This window comes from Neomonachus schauinslandi, chromosome 15 (genome assembly GCF_002201575.2).
Source record: "Neomonachus schauinslandi chromosome 15, ASM220157v2, whole genome shotgun sequence".
NCBI classification, from domain to species: Eukaryota; Metazoa; Chordata; class Mammalia; order Carnivora; family Phocidae; genus Neomonachus; species Neomonachus schauinslandi.
Window position 1 is genome coordinate 14,494,739 of NC_058417.1, and position 17,315 is coordinate 14,512,053.

The 17,315-nt window shown below is 54.9% G+C and overlaps 2 protein-coding genes across 3 annotated transcripts; both read right to left on the reverse strand.

The window, feature by feature from the left end:
- Positions 1-3,235: 3,235 nt before the first annotated feature.
- OVCA2 (OVCA2 serine hydrolase domain containing) lies at positions 3,236-4,656 on the reverse strand. Its single transcript, XM_021703967.2, has 2 exons — positions 4,473-4,656; positions 3,236-4,136 (listed from the first exon to the last, which is right to left on the reverse strand). The coding sequence occupies exons 1-2, from the start codon at positions 4,654-4,656 to the stop codon at positions 3,637-3,639; spliced, it is 684 nt and encodes a 227-aa protein (XP_021559642.1). The 3' UTR covers positions 3,236-3,636.
- DPH1 (diphthamide biosynthesis 1) lies at positions 4,056-13,641 on the reverse strand. Of its 2 annotated transcripts, none has more exons than XM_021703966.1 (13): positions 13,497-13,641; positions 11,387-11,539; positions 11,201-11,264; positions 9,502-9,623; positions 8,924-9,081; positions 8,674-8,795; positions 7,090-7,158; positions 6,526-6,682; positions 6,293-6,393; positions 5,697-5,775; positions 5,103-5,243; positions 4,827-4,925; positions 4,056-4,136 (listed from the first exon to the last, which is right to left on the reverse strand). In XM_021703966.1, exons 1-12 carry the CDS (start codon positions 13,555-13,557, stop codon positions 4,845-4,847), a joined length of 1,308 nt encoding a protein of 435 aa, XP_021559641.1. In that variant the 5' UTR covers positions 13,558-13,641; the 3' UTR covers positions 4,056-4,136; positions 4,827-4,844. The 2 variants fall into 2 exon arrangements, with proteins under 2 accessions (XP_021559641.1, XP_044777321.1); XM_044921386.1 differs by having other exon boundaries at positions 4,115-4,690.
- Positions 13,642-17,315: the final 3,674 nt, after the last annotated feature.

The following is a 17,315-nucleotide window of genomic DNA, read 5'->3' on the forward strand; positions in this document are numbered from 1 at the left end:
GATGATAAGAAGGGTCCCCAACCCTCAGGAAGCCAGTGTGCTTGTAAAGTTAACCCAGTCAGTAAAGCATTGTCTGAAAGCAGCCTCACCTCAATCGGTGCTGGATTCTAATTTGAGACAGTGTCTCAAATTAGCTCTAATGTGGCAGAGTGAGTATCAGAGGGGTTGAAGTCCTATTTGTCCAGTGAAGCGTGAGCCACGAACTCTTCAAATTGAAAACACGCTTATGTCACCTGCCACCGCCAACATCACCCACTACAGGGGCTGACTGATGCATATTGGGTGCAGGACTTCCCTAGGGACAGTGCTGGGAATGGTTAATGCAACCCAGTCCTGCCACTCATTAATCCAATTTTTTGTTACCTCTCCATAACCCCTCCTTCACTAAACTAGTTTTAAGGCAATTGGTGCTGGTTTTACAGCTAATCAATTCCCACATGCTTCCTTCCTCCCACTCAAGGACTCCGAGGTCTTAGATTAAATGTACTTGATTCTGGAATCCAGTAGACATCCGTGGACAGACTGTAGTGTGTGCAGATGGGCCTAGTGCACTGGGAAGCAGGAGGTCCAACCTGGCCTCATCACCAACTGGTTATTATTTAAGGAGCTGGGTTTCTGAGTCTTGTGTAGCATGGGATAATAATCATTCCTCTTTGGCAGATTTGTTGTAAGGATCACATAGTAAAATGAGTAAAAACCTTTGAAAACTGCAGAAGCCTATTTCAATCTTAAGTATTCTACTAGGCTGTTAATGTCTTTGTGAGGGACTGGTGTCGACGGGGCGACCCCAGCTCTGGGCACTTAGGCAGAATGAACAGGGGAAAGGGGGCACATCTTTCTGAGCAGGGGCTGTTGAGGGGCTTCTTTGCTCAGGGACTCGCTCTCAAGAGCTTTAGGAATCTAAGGTGGAGTGAGAGGTAGAAAAGAGAAATGGGAGGGATATTCTGAAGGGACCAAGTTGTTTGCAGTTTGAACCCATCTGGAGAAGATGGTCAGAGGGGGAAAAAAACAGAAAACTGACTGTAGAGAATTTTTTAGTATCTTAGAACTCATTAAGTGCACCCCATCCTATTTTATGGATTAGGAAGTTGAGACCCAGACAGGACATAGAGCCCAACAGTAGTGGGTGGTGGGTGGCCTCTGCTGACCTCCGAGGTGCAGGAGAGAAAACCGTGACTAGTAAAGGATAGGAATGTGAGTTCTGGATCGGAATCCAGCTTTGGGTAAGTTACTGAACTTCTCTGTACCTGTTTCCTCAGTTGTAATATTAAGTTAATAGTACCTACCTCAGGAAATTGTGAGATTAAACTGGGCAACTCTAAAGGTTCTGCTTATCACAGTATCTGGTGTGGTGAGCACACCATGAACGGTGTGCTATCCTCTGGACCTCATTTCCCTTAGGTATAAATTGAAAACATTAGATGAATGGTTCTTAATTGGAGAGCTTTCTCCCCCTCCCTCGTGGAGTGCATGAGAATCCCATGTTCGTTTTTTTCAAATAGCACGTATTTACCAGAGACTGTATTCTACCCTCTAAGGCAATGTTTTTCAAATACCATGTTGCATGGGAATGTCCAGGGAGTTTGCCAAAATGCAGATTCCTGGGTCCAGCAATTGGCTCGGTAGGTCAGGAGTTGGCCCCAGGAATCTAAGTTTTAACACAATTCTGACGCAAGTGGTCCAGAGTGTGTGGGGGGGGGTGGGGGGCAATGACCCTTAAGATTCTCTGTTGTTCCTGGAGGATGTGACGGGAGAGGACATCTCACTTGTTGGGAACCAGTGGACCACATGATCTCTTTCCTTCTAGCTTGGACATTTTCTGATTCTTGAAGCAGGAGGTGGGGGAGGGAGAATTCTCACCCTGAGCACTGAGCACTTCTGCTCCACCCAGTACTGTTCTGCTCTATCCTTATCCTTCTAACTTTAAGCCCTGGGTTAAAATCCATTCCCCATCATATCTTGTTCTCGCTCTTTTAATCCTCACAGTAATTCCACATAGCAAGGGCTGTGGTAGCAACTGTCACCATCTTCACCTCTTGGGACCTTGCTAAAGGGGGCAGCCTAGGATGGCCGTGAGGGCGCGCGAGCTCCCAACTGCAGATCCCCTGCATTCCATTCTGAACTGCTCATTTCCAGAGAAGCCAGGAATCTTTGTGTGTGTGAAACTCCTAAGATTTTAAATACTGTTAAGTCCAATATTTTCTAAAATTCTATGGGCCAAATCCAACAGGTCTGCTGGAGTAATTCAGCCCATTTCTGAGTCCCCTCCTTTGGCCGAGGAAAGGGTCCCTCTAAAACACCTAGGGCAAGCAGAGGCAGACTGTAGCCAGGGGGCTACCCTCCCACCCCCACCGTCTGCTGTAAAGGTCCTAAATCCAGTAAACTGGGTCTGTTGGGGGTAGGGGTGTAACTCCAACTTTTTTTTTTTTTTCCTTAGATAATTGCTATCTGCAGTGAAGAATTCAGGATTTGGGGTAATTTAAGGGATATTAGTCTGTCTCCGGACGGGCTGGAGTATTTGTGCTATACCCCCTAACCCAATTCCTACTCAATTCCTAACTTCCCCGGGGGCAACCATGTTTGAGGGCTAGATCAGGGCCTCCTGTGATCTTCCAGAAAAGGAACAAGGTGGTGATCCTGCAGAGGCAGGGCTGAAATCAGAGACTAGGGTGGGCCACAGGTGGGGGAACTGGAAGTAGGACAAATAGCTAAATTGGGCAGTCTATAGAGTGCCTAGGAACAAATGCACTCTAAAACTGGAGGGGCTACTTAAGCCTTGGCTGGATCACTACAGAGTAGCATCAACCCCAGAAACTCTGTAGGTGAGGGCAGGTTTGTAAAAGGGTTTCTTCTGTGTGGTCCTGGGCCTCTACCCAAGGTCTACTACCATCCCACCCTTCAAGCTCATAGTTCAGAGCTAAAGCAATTCTGGAGGAGAAAGCAGAGAACCCAAGAAGCCAGAGTTCAACAGAAGGCCAGCACACAACCCTCAGGGATCAAGATGGAGGAAGCCTAACTCCGTGGAGCCCAGGCAGCACCTTGCCAGGTGATCTCTTCCCAAAACTTCTCAGATGTAAATTCTTCCAACTCCGCCACCAAGGCCTCCTTTCCTTCAGCTTGGGACTTGAGACACTTCTACCAAATGTGTGCACACATGAGCTTATCCTGGGGGCTCATAACTGGAAACACGTCCCTCTTTGGAGCGGCGCTAGAGGCTGGGTGGGTGGCCAGGAATCCAGACTTCTGATACAAAATGGGTTTTTCTGTGTGTATGAGAAAAAAGACGCTCAAAATCGCCATCACCACTTTATTATGTGGCAGTCACACAGCACCAGCCCCTGCTTTTCCCATGTCACCCTCCACTCATCCAGGGGTCCACCAGCCTTTTTCATGCTGGAGTATCAGATGCCAAGGTCCACTAAGGCCTCCTGATCCCTTTTTTCTTAAGTGTAGAGCTAGGCTTACAATAACTTGAGTCTTAGAACTGATACTTGTCTCTTAATTGGTGATGGTGAGGACCACTAACAGCAGTTGAGCTCCCAAGGGAGGTGGGATAAGGGGGAGGACTGGTTACAGAGACTGTCCCGAAGTCATGTGGGGGTGGGGGATGTAGGGGCAGAGCCATTTGTTGATCTTTCACTCTGCAAACTGGTCCAAGAACTTGAGGTAGGCCTGGCGCTGGGCCGCAGCTGCTGGAATGAAGTGGCCACCAGAGTGCGTGAGGGTGATGGCCCCAGTGAATCGGCTAGCCAGTTGCATACTTTCCTGAGAGGGGATGACGCAGTCAGTGTCCCCGAAAACATGGAGTGAAGGCAGTAACAAGGGGCCCTGCACGATGGGTTCCTTGAGTCCAAGGCCCCGAGGACAGAAACCAGATATCAGGATGATAAACCTTGGCAAGGGGAAGCGGGGATCGCCGGCTTGGCCAAGGGCACACACAAGGGCTGCTAGTGCAGCCCCCTGGCTGAAACCAAGGAGCCCATCGAAAGGCCCCAGTGTCTTCAGTGCCTGTGCCACGGTTCCCAAGGCTTCCTCCAGACCTCTGCACACTGTGGGCTGGCTCAGGGCGTTGAAAACGTCTGCCTCCTGTTCTGAAAACCACCAGCCTCGGGGCTGCTCCTCCTGAAGGCAGGGCGCTACAGCGATATGGGGGAAAGGCTGCGGTTAGGGCAAGCGGGTATCTAGGCGATGAGAAATGAAAAAGGGAGGGGACGGAGGGCTTGGGAATGACAACGAGCAAACAAAGAGGCGGTCGAAGAAGAGAAGAAAAGCTGGGGGAAATGAAGTAGAGAGCAGAGTGGCATGGCAAGACGGGGAAGACTGATCAAGGTGGAAGCCTGGGACGCTGGGATGGAAGAAAGGAAGAGTAAGGGCAGGGGGAAGGAACGAGGTGAGGACACAGCGTGGGGGTATGCTGAAACGAGGCCAGATCAAAGACTCAGAGGGCATTTCCTGGGCAGCGCCCGTCTCACCGGAGTCCGGCCCGGCGCCCTCGGGGCCCGCGGCATCCGCGACCGGGTGCGGGCCGCTGAGACACACGAGCTCGGCGCGGCCCCGCAGCGCCTTCCTCAGCGCTCCGGTCTTCTCGCGGAAGCCCCGCTCGCTCTGCCGGAAGCCGGCCAGGGCTAACACCCGCAGGGGTTGCTGCGCCGCCATGTAGCGGGGCAACGCGCCAGGGACCGGAAGCAGCCTTTCCCCGAGCGGAAATAGAATATTCGAGGGGCGGAACCAAATGCCGGCACCACCCCGAAGGCGGGCCTCACAGCGAGCGGGTGTTCCCATAACAACGGGGAGGGGTCAGGCGCGGCCGGAGCAGGGGCGGATACCTGAGACCGAGGAGCGTCTCACCGAGCGGGCGGTGCTCCCTTGTCGTCTCTGCAGCTGCAACCGTCGCAAGCCGCGGCTGGAGAGGGGTGCGTGGCCTCCTGCATCGGAGGTCGCAGACTGCTCAGGGTCTCCATCCTGCGACGTCCTCCACCCTGCTCCCGTGCATTTCCCCGAGCGGCCGCACAGCGGCGGCCTCGGCTCGCGTCGCTAGGGAGGCGGCCAGGGCCAGGCCCCGGCTTTGGTCCCTCTCCTCCCGGCTGGCGGTGCCTGCCTACCTTCTCCAGCGCTGGCGGGCTCAGGGCCTGGGGGGGCCGGTTCCGTCCGTGGTTCGCTGTCCACGGCCCCAAGGAGCTGCCGGCGTAGAAGTCCATAGGGTAGGGCTCCTGCCAGGAAATGTCCCTCAGGGCCACCACTGCCTAGGGGAGGACAACAGGACAACATTTGCCAACTTTTTTTTTTTTTTTTAAAGATTTTATTTATTTGACAGAGAGAAGAGCAAGGGGAGAGGGAGAAACAGGCTCTCCGCAGAGTAGGGAGCCCCATGCGGGACTCAATCCCAGGACCCTGAGATCATGACTTGAGCCGAAGGCAGACGCTTAATCGACTGAGCCACCCAGGCGCCCCTTTGCCAACTCTTTCTGCGCAGGATTAATTAATTCAGTCTTCACGATGGCCTATAGAGGTCCTATTATCCCCCATACCACAGAAAGGAAATTCGAGGCTCAGACAGGTCAAGGGACTTGCCCAAGGCCACACAGCTAGGAAATGAGTCAGCTGTAACTAAGTTGCTGCCCACCCCACTGCAGATCCCTCCCTTGACAGAACCAGGTGCAAAGCCCACTCTCAGGTATTTCAAAACTTAGTGTTACCTCATAGGGTGTCAGCAGTGGCTTGGGGAAGGCTGTGCCCCAGTCAATGGAAAGGCGCGGACATGCTACCTGCACCCACCTGGGAAGGGAAGTCAGGTGAGACCCAAGGGGTGGGGGGGGGGGGGGTGGGGGGGGTCCCTCCCCTTCTGGGCAGCATGCTGAAAAACATGACTGTGTCCCCAACACACCCGATGAAAAGACAGTCACCTACTACTGTTCAGAGTAACATTATAGCGCTGTTTGTTTTCTCCAGGAAAGCTCTCTGTGAGCTGAGGGCAGGGCCTGGGCAGCTCATCTGTGATCGTATCCTCAGAATCAAATTCACTTTAGTTCGGGTACACTGCAGGCCAACCACCCCACAAACTCATCTCACACCGAATGACTGTGATGTTGCAGTTACCTGTGAGCCCCCAAACCGAAATGGGTGTGACCCATAGCCAAGGGTAGCCCCTGCTAAGCCCGAGTGCTCTGTAAACATTAAAATTTCACGGAAGCAATTCCCACTGACGCCAGCCTTCAATATGTGCTGGGCAGGACTCAGATCTAAGCTTCCTTAACCAGAGTCACAGCTAGAGAGGTAAGGTGAGAAAACTTACACATCCACTTCAGGAAGTAGGCTAAGCTTGCTGGGGAAGATCTCAGAAAGCAGCAGTCTCATGAAGGGAAGTCCCAAGGCTTGGAGTCGAGATTCCAGGTGCTGTTGGAAGAGGGAGGCCAAGCTCAGGTCACCACGATCGAGCAGCCAAGTCTAAATCCCTTAGTCTACCGATTTTCCCAGCTGGGTTTCTAGTCAGTCCCCTCCTCCAGAGGCCATCCCAAGCCCTCTGACCTCCAGAATTTTGGGGCTGCCCTGGCGGCCCAAAGTGCCCAGGATAAGGCCCCAGGATTTAGCTGAGCGGGCCGTGGCTATGGCTTCTTGGCGGCTGGTCTGCATGCGCTGATGGTCATAGTGCTCTCTGGATAGGACTTTGCTGTATGGGTCGTATCTGGAAAAGAAGCTATCAGGGTTATGGCGACAGCCATCCACAGCACCTGTTGTACACACGGCTCCCTGACCCAGCCCCTTGGTCTCCTAAATCTTTAGGTTCCATGCAGGTAATTAGGAATAGAGGCGAGAACAGAGATCGTCGCTGGAAAGCTCAGTCCCACAGCTGGAGCAGGGAAAAGTAGGAGGGGGGGTTTAGGATCTCAGTGTGACTCCCAGGGGATGGGTGGGTACTGTGCAGCTCCAGCCCTGGGTCTGACACCTGGATTCAGGACCCAGTTACCTCAGATCCTTAGAGCTGTTGGCTGTCAAGGGGCCCGGGAATGAGGAAATTTCAACCAACTGAGGGCTTCAGTGGCAGGGAAATCCCATCCCTTCCCTGGCTGGTCAGCCCAGCTCAGCCCATACCGGTAAGCGGGGACACCAGGGTTGGCAATCATGACAGACTCCAGATGGAAACGGCCGTCTCCGAGATATCTGCGGCAGGGAGAGAGGGGATGATAAGTATGGGGTGGGGTGAGGCAGCAGAAAAGGCAGGCACTGGCCTGGAGGTCCAGAGTTCCTGGCTGAGTGTGCTGCTGTGCGTGTATGTGAACTGGCCTAAGTCATCATTCGGCCTCCCGAAGCCTTGGTTTTCTCACATGCAAAACAAGGAGTTTGAACTGGATGAGCAATAAGGCCCTTCTAGTCATGTAATGCAGATCTAAGAACTGTTCCATCCCCCAGCCTTCTGGGGGACAGGTAAAACGGCAGCCAAGGCCATGGGAAGGCCGCGCAGGGCTCTAGAGATCCTAGCTCGGAGGTGGCGGGACAGGTTCTCCTTCGCCTAGCTCAACAGAGACATGGCAAGTAGGGTTCAAGGTGTCATCAATGTTGTAAATGAAGTTTCGGGGTATACACTGGCTCTCTGCACCCAAACTGGTTCTCAGGTCCTGCTACTGAGTTGTAACAACTACTGTTTACTGGGTTTGCATCTTCTGTGCACCAAGGCCGGGACTAAGCACTTGCCATGCAGGAGTTCACTCAGTCCTATCAAACAGTCCTCCAAGCTACCTATAGTATCCCCATTTTACAATAGATACAACTGCTGCTCAGGGATGTTAAGAAACTTGCCCAAAGTCACACAGCTATTAAGCAGTATATCTGGGACTTGACTCTAGGCTTAACCACCAGGCTCTATCAAGCCTGTCCCTAAAAGTAGCTTCCCAAGCCATGGAGAAGGCAGAGCATAGAGGACAATCTGCCATGGCAGCTCCTACTTTCCTGGAGACCACACTGATTTTTGTGATAAACGGCCAACACTCAGGGTGTCTCTCCCTCCAACACACACCTTGAAGCCCCCAAGGGTAGGCACCTATGGGTTCAGAATTATGTGGGCACAGGAACAGGGGGAACGCCCTTTGGGGAGCAGGGCTGCCAGGTCTGGGCTGGGGAAGGCCCTGATGTGGGCCTGTCTAGGGGCAGGGCTGAGTCAGGGGAGTGCCCCTCCCTCTTTCCCTGCCATCAGCTAGGAATGGGGCTCCCTTCCCTAGTCCCTGCGGGGGGAGCTGCCGGCTCTGAGGCTGGCTGCATTCACACAACATTAAGCATTCCCATTACCGAAAATAATTAGGCAGCAGGAGACACACTGCTCCTGCTTGTTAGCTGTCCGGATGCTAAATTAATGGGGCTGCAGCCTGGGCGTGCCCAGCCATCTTCTCCAATTATATTCCCACCATTTCTAGCCCACCCTCATCCCTCCCCCTGCCCCGCCCAGATGAAGCCCTCTGATTCCTGCCCCACCCTGGGCATAGCCTCCTACATGGTGGACAGAGCACCTGAGAGGGAGACAGGAAACCTGAAACCCTATTTGGTCCCCATTTTGCAGGGTGACCTTGAGCAAACAGTTAAAGAGCTTGAGACTCAGCTTCTTTTCCTATACAACGAACCTCCGGCTCCCTTCTAGGGTACATTTCTTATGCCTCTACAACTGGCCCCCCATTTTTCACTTACACAACAGCCTCCACCTCTTTGGGCAGATGGGGAGCCGTGCAGCCCAGAATCTCCCCAGGGGACAGGGGCTTGCACTGTGGGACACTCACATGGTACTCAGCTTTCAGCTCCTTCGCAGCTGCCTGTAGGGATGATGAGGGAAGGGAAGCAAGTGGGTGAGGAGGGAGAGCCAGGGCCAGAGGACCAGCCTGGAGCACCTAACGTGGGCCCCAGGAACAGCCTGGAGGCTGGCTGTTATCTGTCCACTTACCTGCAAGGTTGACACAAACTGAATGGTGCTGACCAGGGCAAGGGAAGTGGCAGGGGGAAAGGTGAGGCGGATAGAATCCAGGAGGTGGGTAGTATCTATTCGGATGTCCACAAAGACGTACAGTACCCGGAAGTCTTGGGCCGAGGTGTCCATGGGAACTGGGAGGAGGCAAGAAGTCAGGAGACTGTTTTGGAAGGCAAGAGGGGCAGGGGGCCTACCTGGGCCAGGGTCTCTGAGCAGCCAGGACCAGTGGCTTCAGCCTAGGGATACAAGGAGTGGGTAGGCGGCGGGTGGGGGCAGTCATAGGTCCCTCAGAAGCTCCTTTTCGGTCACTCGGCCGGGGGGCCCAGCCTGCTCTACCACCAACAGCCTTTCGAACACCCACATCTGGGACAGCAACACTGTTTCCAAGGCAACCAAATCCAAAAAAAAGATGTACCTGCAGAGCAGGAAGGCCAAGGCCATCCCAGACACTGGGAGGGACCTCCTGCCTGCAAGCAGGACAAGAAGGCTCCGACGGGGGATTAGCACGCAGCCCTGCCTCTCTGCCCCCCCGCCAGGACCCCGGCTCGCCATACCCAGGCAGCTGTGGCCATAGTGCACCAGGAAGTCAGCGCCCAGGGCCCTTGCAGTAAAGTCATCCACACAGCAAGCCCCATACGTCACATCGCCCATCACCATCACTTCAGCCTCTGTGAACCTGTGGGGGCGGAGGAGCAGGGGGAACAATGAGGCAGTGACACAAGGGTGAGGTGGGAGAGAGACCTACCCCCACGGGGTATCTCGGGGCCCAGCTGCCACATCCCCCGGTCCTGGCAGCAGCTCCTGGGACTGTCGCTGTATGCCGATGGTCTCTGTAGCGCCCCGGTTCCTCTGTCCAAGCTCAGACTGCAAGGAGGACCCCCACCCCTCAGCCTGGCATACACAGGGTCAAAAACAGACCTCTGACGCCCTGACTCAGCCCACCCAGAGCAATGAGCACGTACACACACACAGACGCACCCACTCCCATGCCTCAACACTGCGGTGTGCGTGGGGACGCATGGGTGGATACACACGGCCTCCCTGTCACCCAGACCCCCTGCTACCTCCCCACCCTCAGTTAGGGCCCTCTGTGCCCAGGATGGGGGGACCCATGAACAGCTCCCCCACAGCACATGGCACCACCCACATACCTCGTGCGTCAGGAAGAGTGGGCTCTGGCCAACACATTGCCATAGGATCTGCTGCCAGGCCTGAATCACTGGGGGACAGGGGTGGGTGGGGAAGACCCCGCACTCCCCAAATTCACCACGGGAATGGAGCTGGAGGACCAGGTCTTCCTTGAGAGACCTGCCCCTGGGGCATGGGGCCTGGCTTGCTGACTGGGGTCTCCCCATTTCTCTCCTGGGGGCGTGGTGGGGAAAGCTGAGTTGCTGTCAGTCAGCAGCCCCCCTCCTCTCCCTTCCCCAAACCAGTCTGTGCCCAGAAGCAGATTATTCAACTCCTTAAAATGCAGCCCAGGCGTCTGAGTCAGCCAGAGCACTTAATTTTTTATAGATTAAAATGTATGCAAATTGGCCTGAGCCCCAGAGAGCATCCCCAAGGGGCAAGAGGGTGGGAGCTGGGAAGTGAGTCTGTGGCAGTGGATGAGAAGCGGAGTGGGGGGGGGGGCAGCAGCAGGGAAGTGGGAGGTTCCTATCACGAGATGACCTCCCCTTTCCCCCCATTCCCCCTCCCTGTTCCTGTGCTGGTTCCAGATGGCTGAGCACTCCCCACCCCCACCCCCCAGGATGGCTCATTGTAATGAAGAAACTTAGAGAGGGGAGAGGAACTGAATACCATCTCCTAGACACTTCTCCCCCACCAAGCCCCTCCTTGCCCTACTCCCTCAAATGTTCAGAGAAAAAGGTTCCCCTTGGCTAGACCGGATGCTGACAACTCAGCTCATTCCAGGTCAGCCCTGAGGATTCTTAAGTTCCTCCTCAGGCCCCACCACCTGCACCTGCTCTAGGCCCAGCTTTGAAGATACTGGAACCAACTCATTCCCTACCACCCCCGACCCCCCACCTTAATATTTTAGGGAAAGAGAGATTTATATGGACAAGCCAAGCCGGACAGGCTGGGATCTCAGCAGGCTGGGAGTTTAGTTTTGGCTTTTTCCCTTTGTGTGTGTATGGTTGTGTGAAGGGACAGGGTAAGGCCAAGGTCCAGAAGGAAAAAATGTCAACAGGCAGAGCTACAAGGGGCATGGGGAAGGCCTTGGCTTAGCTTCTTCTCCAGAGCCCCAAGCCTCACCTTTCCAAGATATCCACAATGGTGCAGGCAAAGAGGAGAAGGCCCTCAGGCATTTGCAAGGCCACTGAAAGACAGAGCAGAGACATGAGAGCAGAGGGCTGGGAGAATGCTGGAATGGGGATACTGCCCCTGACTGACCCAGGCAACCTCTCCAACCCTACCCCATCTCAAAGCTTGGGGGCTCACCCTTCTTGGCCCGGGCCTGCTGAATCCTCCAGATGGTCTTGGGAATTTCAAAGTTATAGTTGGAAGGCAGGACTTGAATGGCTGCCTGCAGCTGGGGGTTGTTCAGGATCTCAGGGGGGATCTGATTGGCCAGGCGGCCCCTAGGAGCTCGACCTAGGACAATGCAAGGCCTGAGTTGGCACCTGGCCTAAAACAGAACCAGACCCAGTTAAGCTGTTAACACCACCCAAGTTTCAGGCCCAGATCCCAGATGCCAAGGGGGTTGGCCCAGCCTTCTTCCTCACTGAGTTCATTCTGAAGCTGGAAAGACAACCCATTAAGCCAGGAAGAGATCTGCATAATTAGGTTCCATGTTGTGAGATTACTGGGAATCAAAGACTTGAGTCCATGAGTGGGGTATAGTTCACCTCTTACCTTTGGAAGAACAGAGGTGATACCAGCAGACTGAACTGAGGGGCAAACGGGAAAAAGTCCAAACAACTGCTCCTTGATAAAGAACAACTCTGAGGAAAACCCAAAAGCCTAGCAGTCTAGGAAAATGTTCCCCCCGTCCCTGAAAACACCTTGAAGTTCTGAGGTCCTAGATATGAGATCTATAAGCAAACTGTACTAAAGACTTTTACCCTCTTTACTCAAGTCCCACTGACTCTATCTACACTGATGAATCCCTACACTCTTCCCTCTCCTCATTTTTTTTTTTTTTAAGATTTTATTTATTTATTTGACAGAGAGAGACACAGTGAGAGAGGGAACACAAGCAGGGGGAATGAGAGAGGGAGAAGCAGGCTTCCCGTGGAGCAGGGAGCCCGATGCGGGGCTCGATCCCAGGACCCCAGGATCATGACCTGAGCTGAAGGCAGACGCTTAACGGCTGAGCCACCCAGGCGCCCCCCCCTCCTCAATTTTAAAAGGGAAATAAACACCAAACATTTAACTGATTTAACAGGTTCCTTAGTCCCATTGTTCCACCCCAGGAAAAATGAAAGAACACACTCAAGTTAGGACTGTGGGCAAACAGGTAAGGAAAGAGAAATGACCTCGCCCTTTAGTGGCTAGTAGTCTGGCGGTGGCAAATGCAGGTATACAAATTACAACCTGATTAAAGGAGAAAACACTGTAGCCCATTAGCAAAACTGCAGTCCTTAATTTGCACCCTATTCCCCACAATTCAGTTTAGCTCAACCCCTATTATCTCTTTAGGAACAAGATAGTTTGGGAATGTGATAAGGAAACAAGAAATTAATGTATTGAACAAATATTTATTGAACCTGTACTTTGTTTCAGAACTTCCGCTAGGGCCCTTAACTACTATGGGAGGGATCCTCCCAGATTTGACCCTTCACCCTCTGCCTGTGGGTGGATGATGGTAGTGATGATGGTGCAGTGGAGAATGAGCATTGGCAGGCTGGGATCCTGAGACCATATTTGAACGTTACCACTGCTATCGTTTTTGTTCAGTTGTTTCAAAGGCCTTGGAACAACCAGCCCAGAACCCTGGGCCCCTCACAGAAGCTCCTCTGACCGGGCAAGTCCCTTGTGGTCGTTGGGGTGTGGGAGCTGCTGGTCTTAGCTCAATTTGTCCCCAGGACTAGTTAGGCGCCTCCTCCTTTATCACGTGTCTGTGATCTTCTGTTTACATCAGTATTCTCCGGTAGACGGAGACCCCTGAGGGCAAGGCTGTCGTGCAGTCCCCTGCCCAGCAAGGGCCTGGCAGTTAGTGAGCGCTCAGTAAGTGCCTGGTGAATGAAGCCATGTGCCTCTTTCCTGAAGGCATTCCCTGTGGGCCCACTTGTGGAATGACCGCTGCAACGCGCCCGGCTCTTTCCTTCCCCATCGGGACCGCCTGTGCCAGCCAAGGCACGGCGGGCAGCGTTTCCGGCTTGAGGACTACAAGCTCCTAGGAAGCGCTGCTCCCGATCGCGCCCTAAGACTGCAAAAGGAAGACTGGTCCCTCTGTGCTCCAGCGAAAGCCGCCGGGGCAAGCGACAGCGGGGCCTTCCGGGTCTGGCGGAGAAAGGCCGCCGCCATTAGCGGGGGATGGTTCTGTCCCTGACTTGGGGGCCCTAACTCGCGATGCGAGGTCCGGAGGCCGCAGCGTAGTAGCACCCACCTCTACCAGTGCCGTTTCGGCTGCCCGGCCCCGCCGCCACGGACTCCGCCAGCGCCGCCATCACTGACCTGTCCACGTGGAGACCAAAAAGGCAGCGCTAGAAGAGCGCCGAGAGCTCAGGCATTGCAATCGACCGCCGGTCGCTAGCGAGGGGCGGGGATTTGCTGGGCGGGGACCAGGAAGGAGACGATCGGGGCGGGGCTACCGCGGGTTCCCCCCTCAGCCCGGAAGGGCTGGGCTCTCCCCCGCCCCTAGCAGTCTAGCACTGCGCTCTCCCGACCCCCCAGTCTTCTCCTCCGCTCCCGGTTTGCCAGACGGGGCACTCCCGGACCAGTGCTCCCCTATTTGCCGACTCCTTGCCGGAATTCTGTGGGCCAAGTCTTGTGAATGGGACACGCCCCGGTATCCCTTTTGCTCCTCTCCCAGTCTCACCTGGTAAGCAGCGGAGGCCGTTTAGGTAGGGCCACAATCCGTACCTCAGAGGACCCCACTGCCCAAACAAGACAGAACTCAGCTCCCATCAGCCCAGCTCCAAGCTGAGTCCTGGGGTTGATTTCTGGAGCGCCAGAGTGCCCTTACCTTTAGAACCAACAGTGCGGATGCGGAAGGCTCCCGTGTGAAAAACTGCTACCAAGGGAAGGCTCCAAGCCTGAGGATGCTTTCCCGGGGCAGGGCGTGGGGGCGGGGGGCGCAGTCCAAGGAATCCAATCGCCTAAACCAATCCACCGTTTTCCCTGCCTCGGCTGCCCCTCAGGCCTAGATAGCCTTTCTCTTGATCAGGCCTGGGCTCCTGGGATCCCAAAGAGAAGGCATAGCAGCCAGGGAGACGGCCTTGACCTTTGGAAGAGCAGAGAACCTGCAGGACTGGCCCTTAGCCCTGTCTGCCCCATACAGCAATAGTCCCCAGGGCTGTTTGCCCGAGCAGCCCTCTGGCACCATCTTCCTCTCTCTGAGGGGGTGCTGTGAGCACGGCTGGCCCTTTAAGGTAGCTCTGCGGCCTGGGGTTCCCCTGGAGGCCCTCCTTGCTTGGAAACTCCTAATTAAGGTACATGGAGAAGTGAAAAACAAGCAGCCAGGGATAGGCCTCTCTGGGCAACTGCCCAGAGAGGAGGGATGTATGGGCTGGCTGAGAGTGAACAGCCGAGGGGAGGACCAGAAGGAGTCAGTGCTCTGACCCTCAGGCCACCGACTGATACTCTGAGGACAGTCATAGCTTTGGACAGGACTGTGGCCAACATGGGTCCCAGGAACACCCCTCTTGCCTTGATAAGAGCCCAGCCTGCACTTCTCATCTCCCCCAGGTTCTTTGAACTCCCAGGGTGCAAGATCTCAATTCCAGGGATCCCCGGAGTTCAGCCCCTCCCCCTTCAGGGCACTGAGGCCCAGCCTGTGGACAGCTTTAACTCTGGCTGCAGCTGTGAGTTCCCAGGGGGTGAGGATTGACTCCAGCAGAGCAGTGGCTTTTCCCTAGAAGGCACCCCATCCCTTAGGGCCTTTCCCTAGGCAGAAGTGGGGCCTGTTGATGATTGAAGGCCCTCATCCTCTTACAACATTGCCCCACAGCCTCTTGTGCTGAATGAGCTGCCCTAGCACCCATTAGGAAACCAGGTGATGTCTAGGGAGCATGTCCCCTAAGATACTGTAGTGAAGGACATTGGGGGCTGTCCTTCAACTTGGGCTGAGAACACCTCCATCTGTTTGTGGGGGGTCTCCCTGCCTGAGTTACTCAGCAGGCTGAGTAATTACTGCCTGACAAGAAGGCGGGCACAGTGCACCCCCACATTATACCACAACACCCGCCTAAGAGTCACCCCCACCCCCTGGCTGGACTCCAAAGCAGCACCCAGCCCTCCTGAGGCCTGAAATAACACTGCTTCTCACACTCACGCCCAGCCCCAGCTAACTTTGTCTGAGATGCTGGAGTTTATGGGGCAGGGGGGTCATGGGGAGGCAGCTCAGGGAGTTGGAAGGAGGATTAGCATACCCCGATTCAGGCCTACACTTTGGCACTGATCTGCTTTGTGACATGGAGCAAGTTGTTCAGCCTCCCTGGGCCTCAGTTCACTCACAGAGAGTTTCTGCCTTCAAGACCAGCTTTAACGTCTGGCAGGGTGTGGGGCCAAATCCAGCCCTGCAGCTGGTCAAGGCTAAGAGAAAGAATACATCACCTTCAGTTCCATCCCAATATGGACCAATCTTCTGAATCTTCAGAACAAGTTTACTTTTTCACCTTCAAGCATTTGCACCTTCTCTCCTGCCTAGAATGCCCTTTTTCCTTCTCAGACTGATGAACTCAGCCCTCAGGACCCAACCTAAATGCCATCCCTTTGATGAAGGCTTTCTTGATCTTCCTTCACCCCTCACAGAGCTAGCAGAGCCCCCTCCAAAACTTTGTGTCTCCTCCTGTCACATTCTAAGATGGCTTGTGGGTCTTTCTTCCCCAACTATGCCCTAGGCTTTTGTAGTTAACATGCCAATGTAGTTAGCTGAAACCCAGAGCCTCGGTGTCATTGAATGCATGTGTGAGTGAATGAATGATACTGGCCTTCTTTAGCCAATCATACCAAGTTTTTCTCCAAGGGATTGCAACTGATTGTCTCACTTCAGTTAGCTCTCTTAGATGTCACCGGCTTAAAGCAGCACTCCCTGACCCCCTCATATCAGCTCTCTACTATACCCTGCTTGCTTTTCCTCCATGCATTGTCTCATCTGGACTTTTCTCATTTGGTGCCTATTAACTGTATTAAACTCCACAAAGGCAGGGACCTTGTCTTTTTCATTGGCTGAATCCCTAGGAATAGTAAAGCCCCACACGATTGACCCACAATAAATGCAGCCCATTTATTGAATGAGTGACAGCCCACTCTTTTTCCTTTCCCAGGACCCCTCTTATCCCAGGCCAGTAGGGGGTGCCGCCTCCACCCAGGATCTCGCCTGGCCTGAACCTTCTCTGCTCAGTACAACTGGCCCCCTGCGGGACCTGCTTTCTAGGCGGTGCCTCCTTCCATTTTCCAGGAAGCCCCGGGTGGGGTCTGTGTAGACTGAAAGAGATCAGGGACCCCCACCCCCACCCCGTCTAGGCGGGGATAGCCCACCTGAGCCCCACATTGGTCCTCCTCTCTCTCTAGGATTTGCAACGGGGCCTCCCTGAATGCTAGCTGGGTGGACTAGACCAGCCTGGGGGCGCGCCACACCTACCCCCCAAAAGAATAGTATCCTGGGACGCGGGATGCGAGGCGGCTGGGTTTCCCGGAGCTGTCCTGGGCAGGGAGGAGCCGTCGAACCTCCGAGAAGGAAGCGGAGCCGGCTAGAGAGGATATGGGCAAGGGTGCAGACTTGTGATCGGGGTCTCTGGGCGGCAGTCCTCCCGTCCCAGCCGGTGGGCAGAGCGCACGCTTCCAGCCGCCTCTCTCAGTGACCTCCAGCCGCGAAGGGCGAGCGGGCGGGGGTTGGGCTGCGGGTGCGAGCTCCGGGAAGCCCGCGGGGCCCGGGAGGGGCTTTCGAGTGGCCCAACGGCCGCCCAAGGGCTGGGGCAGGTACTTGGACCGACGCGGGCCAAGGATCGTCCCCGGGGTCGGGCGCAGCGAAAACACCTTGGGAGGCGGCGCCGCGCGGCTGAGAGCCGCTGCCCTGGGAATAGGACGGCGCTCGGCACCGCGAGCTGAGAGCACTTTCATAAATTTTGTATGGGAGGCGCTCCGTGAGCGGGGGCGGGGAGCGGAGCGAGAGGGAGGGAGCTAGCGAGCGAGCGAGGGAGGGAGGGAGGGAGGAGGAAAGGTGGGGGAAGCCGGGGGGTGGGGGGAGGAAGGGAGGCGCCCC

What these genes read in the sequence shown, in the direction of transcription:
- OVCA2 (XM_021703967.2), bottom strand. Translation starts at nt 4,656, where the DNA reads ATGGCGGCGCAGCAACCCCTGCGGGTGTTAGCCCTGGCCGGCTTCCGG. An exon ending in GGGCGCCGGGCCGGACTCCG is followed by an intron (nt 4,137 to 4,472) that starts GTGAGACGGGCG and finishes ATATCGCTGTAG; the next exon opens with CGCCCTGCCTTCAGGAGGAG.
- DPH1 (XM_021703966.1), bottom strand. Translation starts at nt 13,557, where the DNA reads ATGGCGGCGCTGGCGGAGTCCGTGGCGGCGGGGCCGGGCAGCCGAAAC. An exon ending in CTATGGCCACAGCTGCCTGG is followed by an intron (nt 9,082 to 9,501) that starts GTATGGCGAGCC and finishes GCCTCCTCCCAG; the next exon opens with TTCCCATGGACACCTCGGCC. An exon ending in CCTGGTGTCCCCGCTTACCG is followed by an intron (nt 6,683 to 7,089) that starts GTATGGGCTGAG and finishes CTTCTTTTCCAG; the next exon opens with ATACGACCCATACAGCAAAG.